This window comes from Heloderma suspectum, chromosome 7, assembly GCF_057233095.1.
Source record: "Heloderma suspectum isolate Gila_16-S chromosome 7, 16-S_ref, whole genome shotgun sequence".
NCBI lineage: Eukaryota > Metazoa > Chordata > Lepidosauria > Squamata > Helodermatidae > Heloderma > Heloderma suspectum.
Window position 1 is genome coordinate 82,193,889 of NC_139464.1, and position 20,656 is coordinate 82,214,544.

A 20,656-nucleotide genomic window follows, 5' to 3' on the forward strand; every position below is an offset into this window, starting at 1 on the left:
GCTAAGCACAGATGGAGCCCATCGAGACTCCCAAGGGAGGGAGTTTCACAGTTGGGGCGTTGCTCTAGAAAAGGCCTTGTCTCATGTTGCCACAAGCATACCCTCTCTTGGTGGTGCAATGTAGAATAGGGCTTCTCATGAAGACTGTACATTTCTGGCTGTCACATTTTGCTCCAGGTGGCATCCCAAACAATCTTCAAGGACAGCCCCTCGTAGAGCACACTGCAGTAGTATAAATGAAGTGATCATTCTTATGGTATGGATCATTGAGGCCAGTTTCACCTTTTCCAGGAAGGGCACAGGTACCACACCAGCCAAAGCTAAGCAAAGGCACTCCTGGCCAAAGCAGCCATCTAACCACTGATGATCAGGGGACTGGAAACAAAGCCCTATGAAGAGAGACTGAAAGAACTGGGCATGTTGAGCCTTGAGAAGAGGAGACTGAGGGGAGATATGATAGCGATCTTCAAGTACTTGCAAGGTTGCCACAGAAAGGAAGGCCAGGATCTCTTCTTGATCATCACAGAGTGCAGGACACGGAATAATGGGCTCAAGTTACAGGAAGCCAGATTCTGGCTGAACAGCAGGAAAAGCTTCCTGACTGTTAGAGCAATAGGACAATGGAACCAATTACCTAGGGAGGTGGTGGGCTCTCCCACACTGGAGGCATTCAAAACAAGGCTGGACAGCCATCTGCCAGGGATGCTCTGACTTGGATTCCTGCATTGAGCAGGGGGTTGGACTCGATGGCCTTGTAGGCCCCTTCCAACCCTACTATTCTATGCTTCTATGATTCTATTACCACCTTCTAGGAACATTCAACCAGATAGGACCAGAACCACTGAAATATGGTGGTGCCCCAAGTCTCATATTAGCCTAATGTACCATGGTATATGGTATCAAAGCAACAGATATGTATTCTCCCTGTCCAGTTCTTGACATAGGTCATCCACCAGGATGTTTCTGTCCCCAAACTGGGCCTGCACTAGACTGGAAAGGATCCAGATAATCAGCTTCATCCAAAAAAAGCCTAGAATTACTTTGCCACTATCTATTCTTGGACCTTATTAATAAAGGAAGATTGGGGGAAAAATGACCAATAATTATCTAGGGTGGTGTGATCCAATGATGGTTCCTTCAACAGTGATCTTACAACAGCTTTATTTTTAGAGGAGATGGAACATAACCTTCCTTCAAAGAAGTATTTACAATCTCTACCACCCAATTAGCCAATTCCCCTTTGGCTGCTTTGATCAGCCAGGATGGAAATGAGTCTCACAAACAAGTGGTTGGTCTCTGCAAGCAACTTGGCCACCTCCTCAGGTTGAACACTATCAAACTCATCCATCAAAACTGAACAAATGGCTGCCTCAGTCACCACCCCAAGGCCCACTCTCAACCGGGAGTACAAGTCAGAGTGGATGCAGGCAATTTTATCAGCAAAGTATTTTGCAAATTCATCACAGCAAGTCCCTGCTATGTATTACTGTTTAAGTAAGAAAGAATAAATAATATCACTGGGGTGTGGCTGGCTGCAAAACTGGCAGCTTGGTAAATGAAGAGCATTATTGGTTGTGTACGGTTGTGCTGGTCTGATAAAGCTCTGGCCTGGGGATTATCCCCACAGCGAGGGTGCTGCATTTGAGGTCATTTGGGGCACATGACATCATCCTGGAGTTTTGCTCTAAAAAACTGGTTTTTCTGAGAAGACTTTTAGTCTAAGTATTTTCCTTAATTCAGCTTGTCTGCTCTTTTGTCACGGTGTGCACCAACCCTCCGCATTTACTTTGGCATGATAGCCCTGCCCAGGGGTGTGTCTTTCACCTGGCCATCACTTCACTGACCCCAGTGTTTCCCTGTCCATGTTTCCCCAGTGTTTCCGCCATTTTGCAGCTGGCATTTCAGGAGTTCTGAGCCACTTTACCTCACCTTGCCTACCACTAAACTCCATCCCCACAAAATATAGGTGTGCTCTGCCAGGCAGCCTCTAACTTTTAAAAAAACTAAGGCATAAAAGCACAATGTTGAAATAGCACATTAGTGCTACATCATGAACCCGAAGTAACCGCTCCAGGTTCACCAACCACAGCTGCCTGTGGACTGCATAGTGTATTGATCTTGGACATTTAAAGTTGTTACTGCAGGAGCAGGCTAAAGCTTATTTATTGGGCAAGCTAGTACAGACGGTTTCAGCCGGGGCTAAGGCTTACACTGGTAAAAGCACCTTGAGGAATACATATACTCAGCCAAATCACAGTTCCGGAGTAGTTACTGCAGGACTCTGCAATTGCACATTTAAAAGTTATTTGAATAGTGCAATACATATGCTTGCTATAGTACTACAGCAAAATCACACCACACCATCAGCAGAACACTGAATAGTGCTAATCGCAGTTGCGGCTAAGCAAAACCGTGCTTTAGGCACACCTTCTAAAGTTCTTTGAAAGGCACAAACACAACTACAGAGGCAGAGCAAAGCCCCCCAGGAAGGAACCACTCCACCCAATGGTTCCACCACCCCAAGTTAAATGAAAACAAGGTTCTGCACATTTATTCCTGTTGCTATTGTGATTTTAGAAGGAAAATAATAATAATAATGATGATGATGATGATGATGATGATGATGATGATGATGATGATGGGAGTTGGGCATAGGTTGGGGAGGCAGGATCTAACACACACACTGGCCAGAGAAAGCAGAAAGGGTGGAACAAGGTGAGAGTGGGAGGGAGTGGGAGGTAGGGACCAGGCTCTCTAAATGATGATGTGGATGAGACGTCACCCAGTAGCTACCCCAACAATTCGCAGTAAACTGCCATGTGACCTGCCCAGAGCCCCAGGCTATCTTTGGGATAATCTGGATTTTCAAGCCCTGTGTGTCTCCAGACAGAGCACATTCGACTCCAGTAAAAAAGCTCAACAAAGTGGAGAGTGAACTAAACCCATTGCCGTGAGGATTCCACCCTCCTAACTGGAGCCAATTACACATCATTGAATGCTAACAGAGCCAGCCTTTCAGATGGCATCAACAAGCCCACTCTTGGGCACTCTACCCACACCCCACATGCCACACACACATATTTAAATTTGCCTTTGAACTTCTCTCTTGCTGTTTATTTCAGTGTCTGATCATTGTTCTGGTATGGATGAGAAAGTGGAGGAATGACCTTTGTAATGCAAAGGAGCATTGTGGCCAAATGCACATTTTACCTTCTGATTACACAGCTAAGTGAAGCTCTAAGCCTAACGTTTTGTGGAAAGAGAAATGTCCTGTGTCTTGCTGTTGTCCATTGCTTCTGACACTGTTCTCTATGAATGATGGTCAAGAAGAAAAAAAACAAGAAACCCTTCCCTTTCTAGGTGCAGGCAGTATATGAGCAGGATTTTTAAAGACATGGAGTAATTTTTTCTCAACAATTGTATGACCAGGTATCATGCTGCATTACTGCATTACTCCCTGTACCAAAGCTTTTCCTTTTCAAGTTCCAGCTGATGCAAAAAAATATTAGATTTGATACCTGTGTCTTCAGAACATTTTGTCTTATATATCTGAATTTATTTGGTCTTGGGTTTGCATGCTATGCTTACATTCAGATCCTATGCATGCTTAGTTAGCAGTGAGTCCAAATAAATTCCTAAAGTGGCAACCCTATGCACACTTACTTGAACTAAACGTGCATATTATTGGGCAGTACAGTGCAATCCTAAACTAACTAGGAAGTAAGTCCCACTGAATGCAGTACTCATGAGTAGGAGTGCACTATTAGCCATGTGGAGCAACACTGAAAGAGCCCACAAGTTTTTTTTTAAAGCAGGAAGATACACAGCTGATGAAGTGAGATGCCACAGTGAACCATGCTGTTGCTCTGTGTCTTTTCTTTTCCACAGTCATGTTATTTACAGAAAAGCCTTAGTATTTTATCAGCTTATTGGGCTAAGAATGTTATTACCTGCTTGTTAACCTCTCCAATCCTCACCACCACCACCGCCCCAATCATTAGCTGAGATGCGGTAATGTTAAGAAAATGTACACAAAAATGTTAACTGTACACAGAGATGCTGGTGGCAATTGACCATCAGTGCAAATCAGTTTAGATGAGATGGGCAGAGCAATCCTAACTCAATGGATGGATGGATGGATGGATGGGGCAAGTTAGGATGGGGCAGAAGGGCCCCTCTGCTGGTGGAGAGGAGCTCTGCTGGTGCGATGGCACATGCACCCAAGAAGAAGCCCCTGGAACACTGGTGAAAAGCTCTGCTGACATTGGAGTACCACCTACAGTGTTCCTGCTATCATTAAAAACCTACATGGGGCATTCCAGGTGTGTGCTGGAAGGGGGGGCAGCCTTGGATCCACTGCACCCAAATCCCCTCATTCCCCCAACATGACCCCAGTTCAGGCCCAGGAATTAACCCAGCCTGAGGCTGGTGTAGTAATTTTCCCTTCCATTGTTTTCAATGGGAGGAATAATATCCATTGGTTTAAAAGGGGGGGAGAAAGCCCCCACAAACACATACCTCCTGCCCTGGCCACAGTGAGCTGTTGGGGCTTTGGAAGTGGAAGACCATCCACCCCACCCAGGATTGCTCGGTAAATGTCACTTAAAACCTAGGGACAGGATGGAAGCAAGAAAACAGACCAGAGGGCTGGAGCAGCTGGATAAATGTGGAAGGGTGAAATAATCCATGGGATGGTTGGCTGAACAGCATCTTGACGCTGAGCTAATCAGCCAGTGCTTTGCCTATAGGTGTCTCGTGGGGTATTGTTTTTGTATTGGCTTCAAACAACTCAGAAAAGATAACATATTTTTACAGTTTTGCTGGTAAAAGTACTCAAACTTTCAAGATTCCCCAGGTTCCCACAGAAACGCTCTTAGCAGTAGCTATTGGTTTGGTGTAAAGGATATTATTAAAGAGGACCTGACAGCAGCACAAGTGTTGTTTTTTCAGTTGTCCCCCTGCAAATGCAAAGCCCACCCTCACAGTAGCAGGGAACAGCTGCTCTGCTGGCAAAGACCATGGGCATCATCACTTGCTAATAATAGCAAAAGGCTTTGGACAAATCCACAGATGGACTGCAGGGCGATCTTTCAGTTTAGGGCTTGTAGCTAGCAACTGTCTTGCTATGATGCAAAGAAGCAGACCTTTTTGACTCATGTTTTTCTTTTGACTAATCAAGTTGTTAATTGATAAAGAACAATAATGTAAAGGGAAATGCAAGGCAACACATATTTTCTCAGAAAGCTGATCAGCAGCTGTTCGCCTTGTCAGATTAAGGCTTTGGCAAAGTACACTTGAAGGTCTTAAGGCTGCAATCCTATACCCATTTTCCTGGGAATAAGCTCCATTGAACTAAATGGGACTTGCTTTTCAATAAAGATGCATAGTATTGCACTGTCAGTCTCCCTGTATGCGTAAAACAAGTGTGCCACAGAAAAGCCGGGGCTAAAATATTCCTTCTGCAATGTACATATGCAGGCAAATTTTAATATTTGGTTTATATATGTATTTAGATATAAACTATGGGCAAGGCTGTGCTATTTTCCTTTATTATACAGCATCTAGTGCAATGGGATAATGATGATGATGGTGGTGACAATGATGATAACGATGACGATGATGATGATGACGACGATGTAAACTCAGATATGTGAAGGTCCACATGCATTCTGACATGATATAATCCTGTGATGACTGTACCCTGCAACTTTGCCGAGTGTATGGATTGGAACCAAGGCTTTTGCAGACCCTGCCTTCACATTTCTAAACATCTACACAACCACATGGACTTGAAACAGATTTGTGTTTTTTTTTCAATGAAAGCAATCATCATCCTACATCAGTGTCCAGATTCTGATATAGAATTCTCCACACAGAGAACTGCAAAAGGCAACAGCCACTCTTACATGTATAAGCTATCAGACTGTGGCCCCTTGTGTTAGAGGTGCACAAACTTAAAGTATTTGTTCCTCATATACCTGCTTAAACCCATGATGGAAAGGATCTCACTCTACACCACAAATGTCCTCCTTTCTCTCTGCTAAATCTCTCCCCACCTGCTGCACAAACATTGCAGATGTACCAACTTGGACCTCAAATAATGAAATAACTGATAGCTGACGATCTGAAACAGCAACAATTAAGAAAATAGCTGCATACCCCTTTCTTTGAAAGAGAGAATATTGCAAAATCATGCTATAGGGTAACTGATAATACATAGCTGTGATCTGGGGCTGCTCCTCTGCTTCCATTGGGCCCCATATGATGTGACAAACCCAGCAAAGGTACAGCTGTACATTTTATTACGTACAGAGTACAAATGAGTAGTCCTGATAGGTAAAATAGGTAAGCATCTTCCCACTCCAGGGGCTGGATCCAGATTTGGCCATACTTAAACCCATTGTAATCAGTGGGACCTAAATTAGTCATGACTAACTTAAATCATATTGATTTTAGTGGGACTTAAACTTACTTAAACTTACATACTTAGACTAAGTGGATTCAACTCTAGGGCAGTTGCAGGCAATGTCCCAGGCTGCTATCGTGTGGGGTGGCAGCTGAGCAGGACCCCTTCCCAGCCTCTGATACCTCTGGACTGCTCAAGATGTTGCTGCTGCCACCCCTCCTTGGACTCCTTTGAGACCTGAGGCATCGACACCCCTATGACCTATAGAGGTTGCAGTAGCCTACAGTCATTCCTGCCCGCCCCTCCTCCTCCTCCTCCCTTCCTTGGCAAAGTCTAAGCCACGTTTGAAGGCACAGGGGAGCACTGACTCCCCAACTGCTAACTCCCCAGCTCAGTCCCCAGGTTCTGCTCAGCAAACAGTCTGCCAGCATCCATGGCTGATGTCACTTCTGGATGCCATTGGAAACAGCTGTGACAAGCTGGCTCTTCAGGGATGCATAGCCAGGGTATGGGATGGTGCACTGTGAGTGGATGCTAGTAGTAGTAGTAGGAGTAATAGTAGTATTTTTGAATGTTATTGTTTGGGGGGATTTTTCCAGAACACAATGCAATATTGTTTTGTCTATGTTCACAACAATAATGTAAGAAACATTAAGGGGGGGGGAGAGAGAGAGACTTGCACAACACCATCTCACTTCATGGCCAAAGAAGGAAATGAACCCAGATGTCCTACATCCAGGAAAAACCATTTCACTTACTGAGGACAGAAGGCTCATGTCAGCTGACAGAGAGGCACCTCAGTCTGAAACACGATTCTTGACGACAAGCCCCATTGGTCTTAACTGTACTGATTGCTACCATGTTCCTGGTCCACAAGCAGTTAGTGTCTTCTGGCAGCAAGGAGTTAAATTGCTTTAATATTGCAGAGCAGAATTTGGGAGAGGTGCTGCAAGCATTCCCCCCCCCCCTTCCCAACTCTGACGCCAGATGTGAGCCACAAACAGAGAAAAATGCCAGGCTGATTTCAGCATTCCTGTCTTGTGTGCTTCTTTTACTGTTAGGTTGGACCCGCCCACTGCACCCCAACACTTGCTTTTCAAGGGAGTGGCGCAGACATGTGCAAAAAATGTCTGCTGCTATCCTGTCTAGTTTGAGCCTTAAGGAGTTCTTCACTTGGGATGCCAATTTCCAGGCTTCTATTTGGCCTTCGAATCATGCCCATGTGTATGGGGAGCTCAGCAGGTGCCATTTCCTGAGTTCAGTTCAGCGTGTGCAAGACCCTTATGATCAATGCCGGCTACAGGTGTTTGAGGTCCCTCAACGGGCCCCTTCCTTCAGTGGGTCTGCTCCCTCACCGCTGTTGTCCTCAGCTGCTCTTGCTCCTCTTCCGCTTCTCATCATTGCTCCCGCTCACTTGCTTGACAGGCAGAGAGCCAGTGAGCAAGTAGGCCGTGGCATCTACTGCTCCTGCTTCTCACCACCAGCACTGTCTGGGCCAGAGCGAGAGGCAGGTGAACAGGCAGGTTGCAATGGTGAGGAGGAGGAATTCCAGGGGGCACTTGTCAGTGGGACCCAGCTGGGCTGTGGGCCCTTGGCAGGTGCCCAACCATGCCTAACCTTGATGGCAGCCCTGCTCAGGATGCCAGCACTGATCAGGATGCAACACAGAGGTCTAACAGATGACAAAAGGCAGCATCGGCGTTATCCCCTTGGAGATTTGGGCTGGGATCCCAAGAACCACACGACTACTTCTACACATCCCAGAAGGCTGGTGGGACCAAGGCCTACCAATGGTGCAACTGAGAAAGCAGGTCTGTATATTATTTTATGTTGTTTTATTGCAAAGCCTCTATGATTTAAACAAAGTAGGTTCTAGTACATGAGGAAGATGGCACCTGGCTTTACAACAGTGCAAAAATGCTACTGACTTCGTTGAGGTATGGAGATATTTATACTACTGGGGACTCTATTTCATCTGTATTAATGTATTTTCTAGACTTCCCATCAAAACATCAACCAGTAATGAGTAGGAATGAACATGATCCATATGGTGATTAAAAAATATATATCCTCGGTTCTTGCCTTTCTTGGAGCAAACGAAACTTGTATCAAGTTATTTATATCATGAATTTTCTTTGCTGCTGAAATATGTAAAAATCCTAAATTTCAGGTGTTTCTGACCTATAATCAGAACACATTTATATCCTCAGGACAATTAACAATGCAGGGTTTATAGCCAAAGGTCTAAAATGAAATGAAATTGTGTGAGACTGAGATTAAAATCTAAACAGGTTCCACATTTTAAGCAGCCATTAGCCCTTTGCAAACATTCATGCACCATGGCCCCACCCCTCCACCCACCAACTTTTCTGCATTGAGCGGGAAAGTGATATCGTAGCCATGTTCTACTGAATGTGATTATAATTCTCGGGAACTCTGCACAATTAGGGTCCCCAGTTGTGGGGAGAACTGTAGCTGCATTCAACTGAACACAGTTACAATCTTCCTTCAGTGCTTCCCATATGGGAAGGTCAAGGGAGGAGGAAGTGACCTGGCACACGTGGGCCATGTTTCCATGACAATGGAAGGAGAAGCTAACGGAGGAGTACCGGATATTTTTTTAAAAAAGAAATCAGCTTTGCTGCACTTTGGTCCATGCAGGGCTCCATGAGCAGGTTCTCTGCAGCAGTAAAAATTGCTTCATATAACATATTTCTGGGGGGGGAGGGGCTGGTGTGAATGTCATCAGACTGGCAGGGGCTGCTCAACCAATAAGAGAGGCTTCCCCCCTCTCCCCTCCTTTCTCCTTTCCCCTGGATGTCCAGATGCACCTGCATTTCAGAAGCAAGCCTTATTGAGCACAATGGGAGTTGCTTCTGAGTAGACACACATCTGCTTGTGCTGGGAAAGGGGTGGGAGAACACAAAGACGGAAACCAGCCCCCATTTTAACCTGCAGGATCTCTATAACAAAGAGTCAAAGTGGTTTCTTCCTAAGGCAATAAACTAAACAAAGGAGAATCAGAGTTTCGAGATCACGCTTTACCACACTTAGGGAATTGGACTTTAAACTGTGCCATGTCAATTGAGGGGCATCTCTATAAGTTCTGTGGGCATTCAGAGGGCAAGCCTCATTGACCACAAGAGGAGTTACTTCTGAGTAGACACAAATTGGTTTTAGCAGGGATGGGAAACACACAGGAAACACCCCTTGAGCAGGGTCACGATGAAAGGCACACCCTTGGGCAGGGCTAGCATACCTGAGGTCAATGTCGGGGCAGGGGCACACAGCAGCTATACTGGGGAGAACCTGACAAGGAAAAGAATTGGACTTTAAGCAGTCTCAGAAAATCCAGGTTTTCCACAATAAGCTCCAGGGTGGCTGCTGGATGGCCACAATGTCAGGTAACCCTAATACACAGCCAGTTCAGAGTAAATCACTCATGGAAATAGACCTGTGGTTTCTCCATGCTTAGACTTTTGAACTTCTGCACAGGGCTATTAGTGAACTGATTCAGTGGCAGACACATACCTGTATGGCTTTCATGCCCTTTTGGTAATAGTCAACTTGGTAATATTCTACACTAGACCAGGGGTTGGCAGAAAGTAGGTCTCTAGATGTCTTGGACTTCAACTCCCAGCATTCCTGACCATTGGCCATGCTGGCAGGGACTTCTGGGAGTGGAAGTCCAAAACATCTGGAGATCTACCTTCCATCCACCCCTTTAGACTAATTACATTGCCTCAAAAGCTAACTTCTCCGAATAATACACTGTAATTAAATACATTTTATTTAAACTGGAACAGAAGCAAGAAAGTCCTTTTAATGGTAAAGCCACCAGTGACAGCATAGTCTGGGAAGCAAAATTAACCACAATGACAGATATTGAAAAGTTATTAAAAGTATCTTCTCCTTTGGGGAGATAGGAAACTTCTCTTTGGAAATTATAACTGAAAGAAGCTTTGTTTTATAGACAGACAGACAGACAGGCAGGCAGGCAGGCAGGCAGGCAGGCAGGCAGGTAGGCAGGCAGGCAGAGGTAAGCAATAGACACAGCCTCACCTGCTTGCTGCTGCCTTTAAACAGCCTTTGATATTTTTATCTGTAATTTCTTCCTGGGGCTGATTATCCCCTGACAGTGATGGTGCAATTTCCTTTTTGTGGCAGATCAAAATATAATTACGGTTGTCGTTGTTTGCCCAAAATATTCCCACCGATGTCTCATAACGTATACAAAATTCAACCCTCGCACCATCTCTCTGGTAAGGAGGAACCAATGAAATCTTGAACAAGAACTGGTCAGTTTCACCATCACAAGAATTAGGTACATACTCTCCCAAGATGTCATAATAAGTCACCCAGTTGTCCAGAGACATCCGAACGTAGACCAACTTTTCAAAGGATACATTCAGGACACGAATGATGCCCTTCATACATGTTATTCCCGGTAGAAACTCGATGGATTCAAGCCATACTTTCTGTGCATGCACTTTTTGCAAAAGCTCTTCTTGTGTGGTGGGTGGTGTAAACAGTGGAGCCAAATAGAATTCCTCCACAGGCACAACTTCATCTTCTAAATCATCATTTGGTAATGTAATTGGCACATCCCAGGTATCAAACTCCTTAACAGATACCAGATCAAAACCAAATGCATCAGCAAATGAAACTTTTCTTGCAATGGTTGATGGGGCTTCTGGCTCCATTTCTTCAGAAGAATCTGAATTCCGCCTTCGGGGGCTGGGGGAGAATCGATGCTGGTGTGTAGCTTTAACATCTTCATCTTCTGAGAGAGAATCGTTTAAAGTAGGAACTTCTAATAAGTTCTCCCTACGAATGTGACCAGGTTCTTCAAAAGACTCCATTGGGTTCTCTGATATAAACTGAAAGAGACCCGTCTGAGTAGTGGCAGCTGATATTTGAGATCCTGTGATTTGAAACAAGGATTAATATTACAGTTGACATTGCAAAAGGGAACCTGTCCTATTAATAGGAGCAATGGCTTGTTAACTATGTTAGTCTGTTCTCCAAAGACCTTCAGTCTGATAGTATTGCTGTGCAAATTTCCCATTTGAAGGTACTGCCTACACTTAACAACTTGAAAATCTGAGCCTTTGTCATAATTAAAGCATCATGAAATAGTAGTTATTAGTAATACAGCAAGCTTACATTGAGCAGATAGAAAACAAGTAGCACAAATGTAGACCCATAGATTCCCACGTTATTTATTATTATGTCTTGTTAATGATTTCTGTATTGCATGATATCCCTGTGTAAATGTGCCAAAATGCAATGGACACAGAATATGCCATTTGGTCTCCTATGCATATGTGCATTTGTTTTTAGAGCAGAGAGCCTCTGTCTGTTATCAGTGAATCATTTTAATGAACACTGAACAGACATAATTGAGGATACATGTAATAATAATAATAATAATAATAATAATATAGAATTTATATAGTATTTTAGAGAGCTTCACAGCCCCGATTCAAATCTGCAGTAACCTGTAGTTAACTGCTAAAATCCAACTTTTCCTGATCTAGCATTTTGGATATCTACTACAAATCGATATAAATTATAATCCACACTTGGGGCAAAGGACAATGGCACTGATTCTATTCCTTTGAATTGCTAACCCTTCTCCCTGTCATTCCTGTATCAGCTGTGTGAGCTGTCTAGCTTTCTTTCATATCCTTTCTATATAGTTCTTTCCCCTGAGTGTTAATTTATTGTGTCCTAAAAATGCATGATACTTGCGTCTTGAACGCCTTTTTAAAGATAAGGTTCTAGCTCTTATGCTTGAAACAAAGGATGAAAATGCCTCAGTTCAAAGGGGCTGTAAAAGTGCTGGGGAGAGAGAGAAAGAGAGAGGGATGGTATAGGATTTTAATACAGGATTATGATCACTGAATGCTATCAGCTAGCAGCACAGATGCGTCCTGTGTGATGTAACTGTGGCAAATCGGTCCTGCTGCCTGTCAGTTATAATCCCATTACATCTGTGTACTACAATGTATCAGGTTGCTCTCAGGCATTATGGCAGTCGTCTTCTGACCAGCCCCTACAATATCTTTTCTCCACCCATTTCTATACAGAGAACAGCTTTGTGGGTCAGCATTTGAAGGCGCCTATCAGTTGTGCAGTAGCATTAAGCCCTGCCCAGCATGGATATATCCTAATGCTCTGCCACAGTTGTGACTTTGCACTGGTACAGCAGTTTTTACATCCAGTCCAGACATTTCTTTGCCAGTGTCGCAGTGTTGCTCTTACCATGCTTGCTCAGGGCATGGGTCTAGGGATGTACGAAAGTCACTTACCTTTTCGAAGGGTGACATTCGTGGGGGGGGGAGGCACTCCGTCCCTCCTCCTGAAATCCTGGCCGGCCAGCTCTGCTCCGCAGGGATTCTGCGGAGCCGCCGGCCGGCTCCGCCAGCGGCCGGACATCTGGCCGCTAGCTAGGAGGGATGCAAATGGCGGCGGCCGTAGCTGCCGCCGTTTGCGTCCTGCAGTCAGCCATGATAGGCTACGTAAATGTTTACGTAGCCTATCACGGCTGATTTAAAAGAAAGAAAAAAATGTGCATACGCAAATGGCGGCGCCCATGGGCGCCGCCATTTGCATTCCTTATTTTGGCACATCTTAGTCTATGTAAACATTTACGTAGACTAAGACGGCGAAAATAAGGGGAACGCAAATAGCATAGACGCTACGCTATTTGCGTTCCCCTTATTTTTGTCGTCTTAGTCTACGTAAATGTTTACGTAGACTAAGACATGCCAAAATAAGGAACGCAAATGGCGGCACTCATGGGCGCCGCCATTTGCATACGCACGTTTTTTTCTTTTTCTTTTAAATCAGTCGTGATAGGCTACGTAAACATTTACATAGCCTATCACAGTGTTTTTTAAAAATCTAGCCGTGATAGGATACGTAAATCTTTACGTAGCCGATCACATTTTTTTTTTTTTAACTGGAAATGGCGGCGGCGGCAGCTGGTCAGAAGACCGGCCGCCGCAGCCACCGCCGCTGCGCCGCCACCGCGCCGCCGCCAGAGCCGCCGCCACCGCCAGGAAGATCCTCCCAAGGTAAGTCCCATCCCGGGGGGGCGGGGGGGGCAGACCGTTCCGCCACCGATTTCGGGGGCCCGAATGCGCTGGCATTCGGCCTCCCCGAGATTCGTTGTGAAATTCTCTGACATCCCTACATGTGTCTCTAAATACATCTACAATCGATTTTGCCATGTTAAAGGAATAAACTTTCTGGAAGATGAATGCTTGGAGAAATTTAGTGCAGACGGTGTGCTTGAGGAATACTCTTCCCAATGTGACCGAGGCCCTCTTCAACTGGCTGAATGCAGGAGAAGGGGGTGATGATCTCAGAACGCAAGGCAGAAAGCAACCTGGAACCCATGAACTTGGAGAAGAAAGGGGAAGACTCAAGGAAATAAGGGAATGGGGGGGAGAAGTGTGGCTCAGGAATGCTGAGAGACTGAGAAAGAGCTCTGGTGTGCTAGGCACTTGGGTGTGAAGGACCTTACCAAAGAGGGGGAATGGTCCTGGGAAGAGAAAGACAGTTGTCTTTAAAAGGAGAAGAGAGGTTTGTGAGAGGGTTACTTTCCTTGAATTGGCTACAGTGGGATTATCTCCTCCTTAGGGAGTTGGGTGCAAAAATGTACAATGTGCATAAAAGGTTTCATATACACGTTTAGAGGTATGGGCTCCTCCTCTTCATGGATGCTAAGGCATTCATGGGATTGTTCTCTCAGTAGGTTTCACAGTGCTTCCCACATGGTATTCTCTCCCTCTCAGAGCTATAAGTAGCCAATCAATAGATGTGCCATGTGACTTGATTAGATTAGAAACTTGGCAGTGAGTGTAGACATTAGCACATTCTGGAGGTTCCATGCCTGCTGAACAGAGGGTGGCAAATGATCCTCCACGTCCTGCCAGTAGAGGAAAGCCAGTGTACACTTGCAACCCATTCCGCCTTTGGTGATCAATCCTATATTAGATCACCTTCACGGGTCAAATAGAAACCTTTTGAAATACTGTATTGGGGAAACAGTCAAAATGTCAGGAGAAAGTCTGATTCCTTGGCAACATAGCAGTTATAGGATGCCAATACATTGATTTCATCTCTTCAGTGATATCTGAATGACGGATTGTATATTGTGACATTCCACCAAAGGGGTGACACCAAAGGAGGAGTCCCCCCTTTGCAAGGGATGCAAGGGCAAGGGCCACCCACTAACACCTGTCCAATCAGAGCATTTGGCAGGGGACTTGCTTTCTTCTCAGGGCTTGATCATGTGCCTGGGAAAGAGGATGAGGCCAAGTGGGGGCACCTGGGGGAAGCAATTATTGTGGTGATGGGTAGGGGGAGGTATGGCTTTGAGAGGAGGGCCAGGTAAGGGGAAAATGGACCAGATAGTTAATGGCTGTACCATGCTCCAGCTTTCCTCCCACCTGGCGGTTTGATGGTTGCTCTATCAGCCTGCCCTTGAGTCTTCAGATGCAACTCTTCGGGCTCCTTCACACTGGGCTTTTATCCTGAGATTGAGATTGATCCTTCATGAAAGTTTGCGGGCTCTTCACATGACGCTGTGACCCTGCCGTGACCCTGCTGCACTAAATGCACTTTGTTCTGTTTTTAAATAGATCGCAGATAATGAGCTATCAAATTACCCCATTGTGTTCCGCTTCAGTTTCCTCCATCAAAAGGGTTAAAGCAGCAAGAAGAGGCATGGGATCAATGCCAGATAATGGAAGACTTGGATACAGGGAGAAGGGGCAAGGGGAAGGAAGCGCATGTAAAGGGAGTCAGCGGTGATCCTGCATTTAAAATGGAAGCAGAAATCCCTGTTTTAAATTAGGGTTGGCGGAGAATTTCTCCCCAAAACTTTGGGGGGGCTGAGCACCAACGTGTTCGGCCCCCCGAAGAAGTTTCAGGGAGAAATTCTCCGCACCCCCCCGCACCCCGCACCCCCCCCGGGACAGGACTTACCTTTCCCGAATGTCCCTCCTGGCGGCGGGTCCTGGCGGCGGTTCGTCGGGTCTTCGTCGGGGCGGGGGCGGCAGCCGATCTTTCGACCGGCTGCTGCCGCCGCCATTCCAATAAAATCAGGGTTGTTGTTGTGAGGATAAAATGGGGAGGAGGAGGATAATGTCAGCCGCCTTGGGTTCCTTGCAAGAGGAAAAAAGGCAGGGTATAAATGCAATAAATAAAGAAAGAAAGAAATAAAACTAAAAAAAAAAAAAACGCCCCCGTGATAGGCTATGTGATGATTCACGTAGCCTATCACAGCTAGATTTGCAAAGTCAGCCGTGATAGGCTACGTAAATCGTCACGTAGCCTATCACGGGTGACTTTAAAAAAAAACAAAAACAGCGCATACGGCTAATGGCAGCCCCCATAGGGAGCCGCCATTCACGTTCCTTATTTGGTCGCTGTAGTCTACGTAAAGATTTACATAGACTACGGCGACCAAATAAGGAACGCGAATGGCGGCTCCCTATGTGGGACGCCATTTGCGTACGCGCTTTTTTTTTTTTTTTAAGTCAGCCGTGATAGGCTACGTGACGATTGACGTAGCCCATCGCGGCTGACTTTGCAGATCTAGCCGTGATAGGCTACGTTAATCATCACGTAGCCTATCACGGGGGCATTTTGTTTTGTTTTTTAAACTTTTAATTTCGCGGCCGGACGAGGCGAGGCGCCTCCTCCCCGGCCTGAATTTCGGCCGGGCGAGGCGGGAAGCCTCCCCCCGCCGGCCTGAACTTCGGGAGGAGAGCAGCGAAGCGCCTCCCCCCCACCGCGAAAAGCTGCGAGACCAGGTAAGTGGCTTTCGTGCACTCCTATTTTAAATGCAGGATTTTAGGCTGGTGCAGAGATGCCTGAAATCAAATGCCAGATTGGTGCATAATAAGAGCTCCCTCATCCATGATCTTCATAAGGCAGAGTGAAGTGCTCGCTCAGGCAACAGATGCTGCGGGCCAGGAATCACAGTGAGGTGTTGGAGGACAGAGCTCCATTTGCTACTCAGCGTCTGTCCCCTGAGCTAGCTCCCTCAGGACGCTATTGACTGCCAGTGCTGAAGTAAGATTCAAGTGGCTAGTCCAGTACAGTCGGCTTCTGTACATGAAATTAGGGATGTCAGAGAATTCCGCCACGGAACTCGGTGAGGCCGAAATCCATGGCGGAACGAAGGCCCCCCTCCCATGAAAGGCACGCGAAACGGAGCACTTACCTGCTGCTGTCTGCTCTGACTTGCGAATGGCGGCCGCGCTGCAGCCGCCATTCTCTTCCTCATCATAGCTGTGATAGGCTATGTAAATAATTACATAGCCTATCATGGCTAACGCAGGGACGCCATTTGCATCCCTGCAGAGGCCGTGATACACTACGTAAGTATTTACGTAGCCTATCACGGCAAGCTAAAAAAATTAATAACAGCGTACACAAATGGCGGTGGCTACGGCGGCCGCCATTTGCGTTCCCTTTTTTTCGCTGTTTTAGCCTACGTGAATATTTACGTAAGCTATTACGGCAAAAAAAAGGGGAACACAAATAGCGTAGTGGGCGCTATTTGCGTTCCTTTTTTCCCCCGCCGTAATAGCTTATGTAAATATTTACGTAGGCTAAAACAGAAAGGAAAAAAAGAACGCGAATGGCGCCCGCTATGCTATTTGCAGTCCCCCTTTTTTTTCGCCATAATAGCTTATGTAAATATTTACGTAGGCTAAAATTGAAAAAAGGGGAACGCAAATGGTGGCCACCGTAGCCGCCGCCATTTGTGTACGCTGGGGGGTTTTTTTGGCCTGCAGGCTGCACAGCGGCCGGATGTCTGGCTGCGGGCGGAGCCGGCCGGGTTAGGATTTTGGGGGGAGGTGCAGAGCGCCTTCCCCCCACCGCGAATCACCCCATCGAAAAGGTAAGTGACTTCCATACATCCCTACATGAAATGGAGGGCACCATCTTGTCCTTCGCTTCAGGCAGCACAATATCTTGGGCCGGCCTTGCCCGTAGTCATCTTAAAAAAAGAAAGAAAGAAAACAAGGAAAGGGCCTCAAGCACATTAGCCTTTTCTTAAACAGAAGATACTTTGGCTTCCCTTTTCTGCACCTTTCCCAGCACAATGTATCCTTATGACCAGAACTGCACACAGTACTGCAAATGTGATGACAGCATAGATTTGTATAAGGGTATGACAATGCCAGTTCCTTTATTTTCAGTCCTTTTCTTCATGATCCCTAGCATGCAATTTGCCTTTTTTCTGCAGCTGTCACACAATACTTCTTAAAAAGCTTTCCTCTCAGTCCCTCTTCACTGCCTCAACAATAACAAGCTAAGCACTGCAAAAAGGTGAATGTGCATTCTTAGGTGAAATAACTCTATGACTTGGTGGCACCACGTGAAGCTCTAACAGAATCCATGCCACTTACCTCTGGTTTATTGTCACAGCATATTTGCTGTTTTATACATTTATGTTTTTTACTGAATATTTTTCAGGCTAATTTTCATATACTAACTGTGCAATACTACACATGTCTAGCAGAAGTAAGCTCCATTGAGGTCAATGGGACTTAGCCCTGGGCAAGTGTGTATACTAGGATGGCAGCCTTAAATACATTTACATGGGCATGCAGAAAAAAAAAACCTTTTTCAGCAAGTGTTTGGCCCTTTCTAAGCTGAAGCTTTCAGTCTGCTTGGGCTTTGTGTATTATTTTATTATTTTAAATGTTATTCTTTAAAATCTTATTTTTTTTTAGGTAGTTACATTTGAGCTAGTTTTAAATTCTTTGAATGTAAGCAGCCTTGGAGGTTCCCCAACCAAAATGCAGAGCAGAATTGTTCTTAATTAAGTAATTGATTGATATAGTCTTTAACCTAAACAATACGTATCTATTTGCAAACCGGCATGGTCTGGAATATGAACATCAAGAATTGGTCTTCTTGTGTATCAGTATAGGTAATGATATTATTAAATCAGAATATTAATCTGATCTGATCTCTCCCATGGGTGTGTTTAGATCAGATGTGCTGCGTAACTGACTAGGTCTCATTAAGCCAAGGCAGCCTCATTTACAGCAAACAAATCCCTTGTCCTTTCTAATTATACAACCAGTCCGCCATGAATCAAAAGCCAAGGGCAGATCAAGCATTGTCTTGTAATGGCTCTGAAAAAAAACTTTGAACATACCAGCAAACCAGCCAACTCTCTTCTCCAGTATCCCTCCAGCTTCAAATGTCAGTTGGAGAGTTCCTGAAGACTTTATAGTTGTGGAAAGCACATGGTACCAGAAAGAGCTGGCACCAGCAACCACAACCATATGTTGTGGTTGCTGGTACCTCAGTCATTTGAGGTGGTGGCAGTGGACAGCTGAATGTATTGCAACTTGCTAAGCTTGCACTCTCCCAGATTGGTCGTGTGTTCACGTGAGAAAATAACAAATTAACAAAAAGCAATATGCATGGACTTTTGCTGTAGTTAACAAGTGTATCTCCAATTCAGGGTGTTCTGTAGCAACAGAGTCCTTTAAATAGCCAAAAAGGACACTTTTTAGATGGTGCCTTATAGCATATTCTGTCATCTAATATCTTTCTCCCAGTACCTATTTCCAAAAACTTTGTATCACAGTACATGGACAAAATATGGGAAAAAATTCAGTATGATGAGAACAGTACCTCCAATAGATGCCATTAAAACTGTGTTTTTATACAAGTTTTCTCTCAGCTAACACTGATCAAGTTTTGAACAACATTGCATATTCAGGCCCATTGTTCTTATAGAATAATAATTCCAGTGTCTCTTTTCCATTTTCACATAAAAGTACACTCTGACATATCTAAATCTGACAACAAAAACCATTTCCCAACTAAATTTTTTGAGTTAACAGATGTAATTAATGTTTCAAATGCTTTTTTCCAAACTGAGGGATCTTTACTCCTCATTCATAATATTCCTTATTTGAAAATATTGAAACAGTGGATGGCCTATTGCCACCCATTTTATTAAGAACATCTTGAAGGGATAGAGGGTACCTATCACATATGAATTTTTAACTTAAATACAGATTATAATCATACCAAAAAGTGACATCTCCTAACAGGCTGAGCAGAGTGAATGTAAAAGGAGAAAATGGATGTAAACGGAGAAAGACTTGGACTCAAAGGATTTTTAAACTTATACCATATAGATAGTCCATAATTGACAGTATAAGCTTCAGATTTATTCCTCCTGTCGTGATACCATAAAATACTATTGGATATATATTCCTTCTTTATAAAATTAAATTTAGCAATTCAGTCAACGGAATGTTGCTAAGTTCAAACACATCAGGAAGTCATGGTTACATTATTTTCTCCATTACCATGGAAGCATCAACAGAGTATTACACACTCTCAATCTTTTTCATCAGGAAGAACATCTGATCACCTCTCTCCACTGGCATATGTAGAAGTCTCTGCTGGATCCAAGCCCTTTGTGTTTCTGGAAGGGCTCCTTCATGACTGTAAGGGCACTTTTGGATCTATCCCAATGACAAGCAATTTGCAGATCATACTTTCCTTAAAAGCATCAGTAGACCAAGGCTAAGAGCATCTCTACACCAGTCTAAAATCCCGCATTTAAAATGGGGATTTCTGCTTCCATTTTAAATGCAGGATCATGTCAGATTCCCTTTAAACAGCTCTCTTCACACCTGGCATTTTATCCCACTACAAACCAGTCCTTTTGATTCCAGATCCTTTTAGGGATGTACATATCACTTACCTGTTCCGGTTGGGGCATCCACTGGGGGGGGAGGCACTCCGTCCCTCCCCCTGGAATCCTCGACGGGGGGGGGAGGCGATCCGGTCCTCCCCCCCCCGGAATCCTTGATGGCCGGCTCCGCTCCGCAGCCAGGCTGTGGAGCAGCCGGCCAGGGCCGTCCGCAGCCAGATTTCTGGCCACGGACGGGCTGGTGCGGACGCAATGGCAGCCCACCCTGCACTGTTGTTGCTCTTCCCCCTTATTCTGGCTTCCCAATGACCTTGCAAGGTGGGCTAGGAGAAAAGATAGTGGCTGGCTAGGTGGGAGGGAGTACTATGGAAAACCACCTCAGCACTCCTGCCTTATCTAAAACAACTCCACACACAAAAAAGAAACCATTGAAAATGACCATTCCAAGCTCTTCATGTTGAATTTATTCAGGGGAGGAGAAAAGGCACTTTTAATACCCACTGAAATCCTAACTGTCAAGCCTTTCTCCTGTG

General features: G+C 45.1%; 1 protein-coding gene across 2 annotated transcripts in view; it reads right to left on the reverse strand.

The window, feature by feature from the left end:
• The window catches only part of PPP1R3A (protein phosphatase 1 regulatory subunit 3A), a 37,749-nt gene extending 26,481 nt beyond the window's left edge, over positions 1-11,268 (reverse strand). For both annotated transcript variants that reach the window (XM_084811819.1, XM_084811818.1), the window contains exon 1: positions 10,469-11,268. In XM_084811819.1, coding sequence (XP_084667945.1) covers positions 10,469-11,268 — 800 coding nt within the window. The remainder of the gene's footprint in view (positions 1-10,468) is intronic.
• Positions 11,269-20,656: the final 9,388 nt, after the last annotated feature.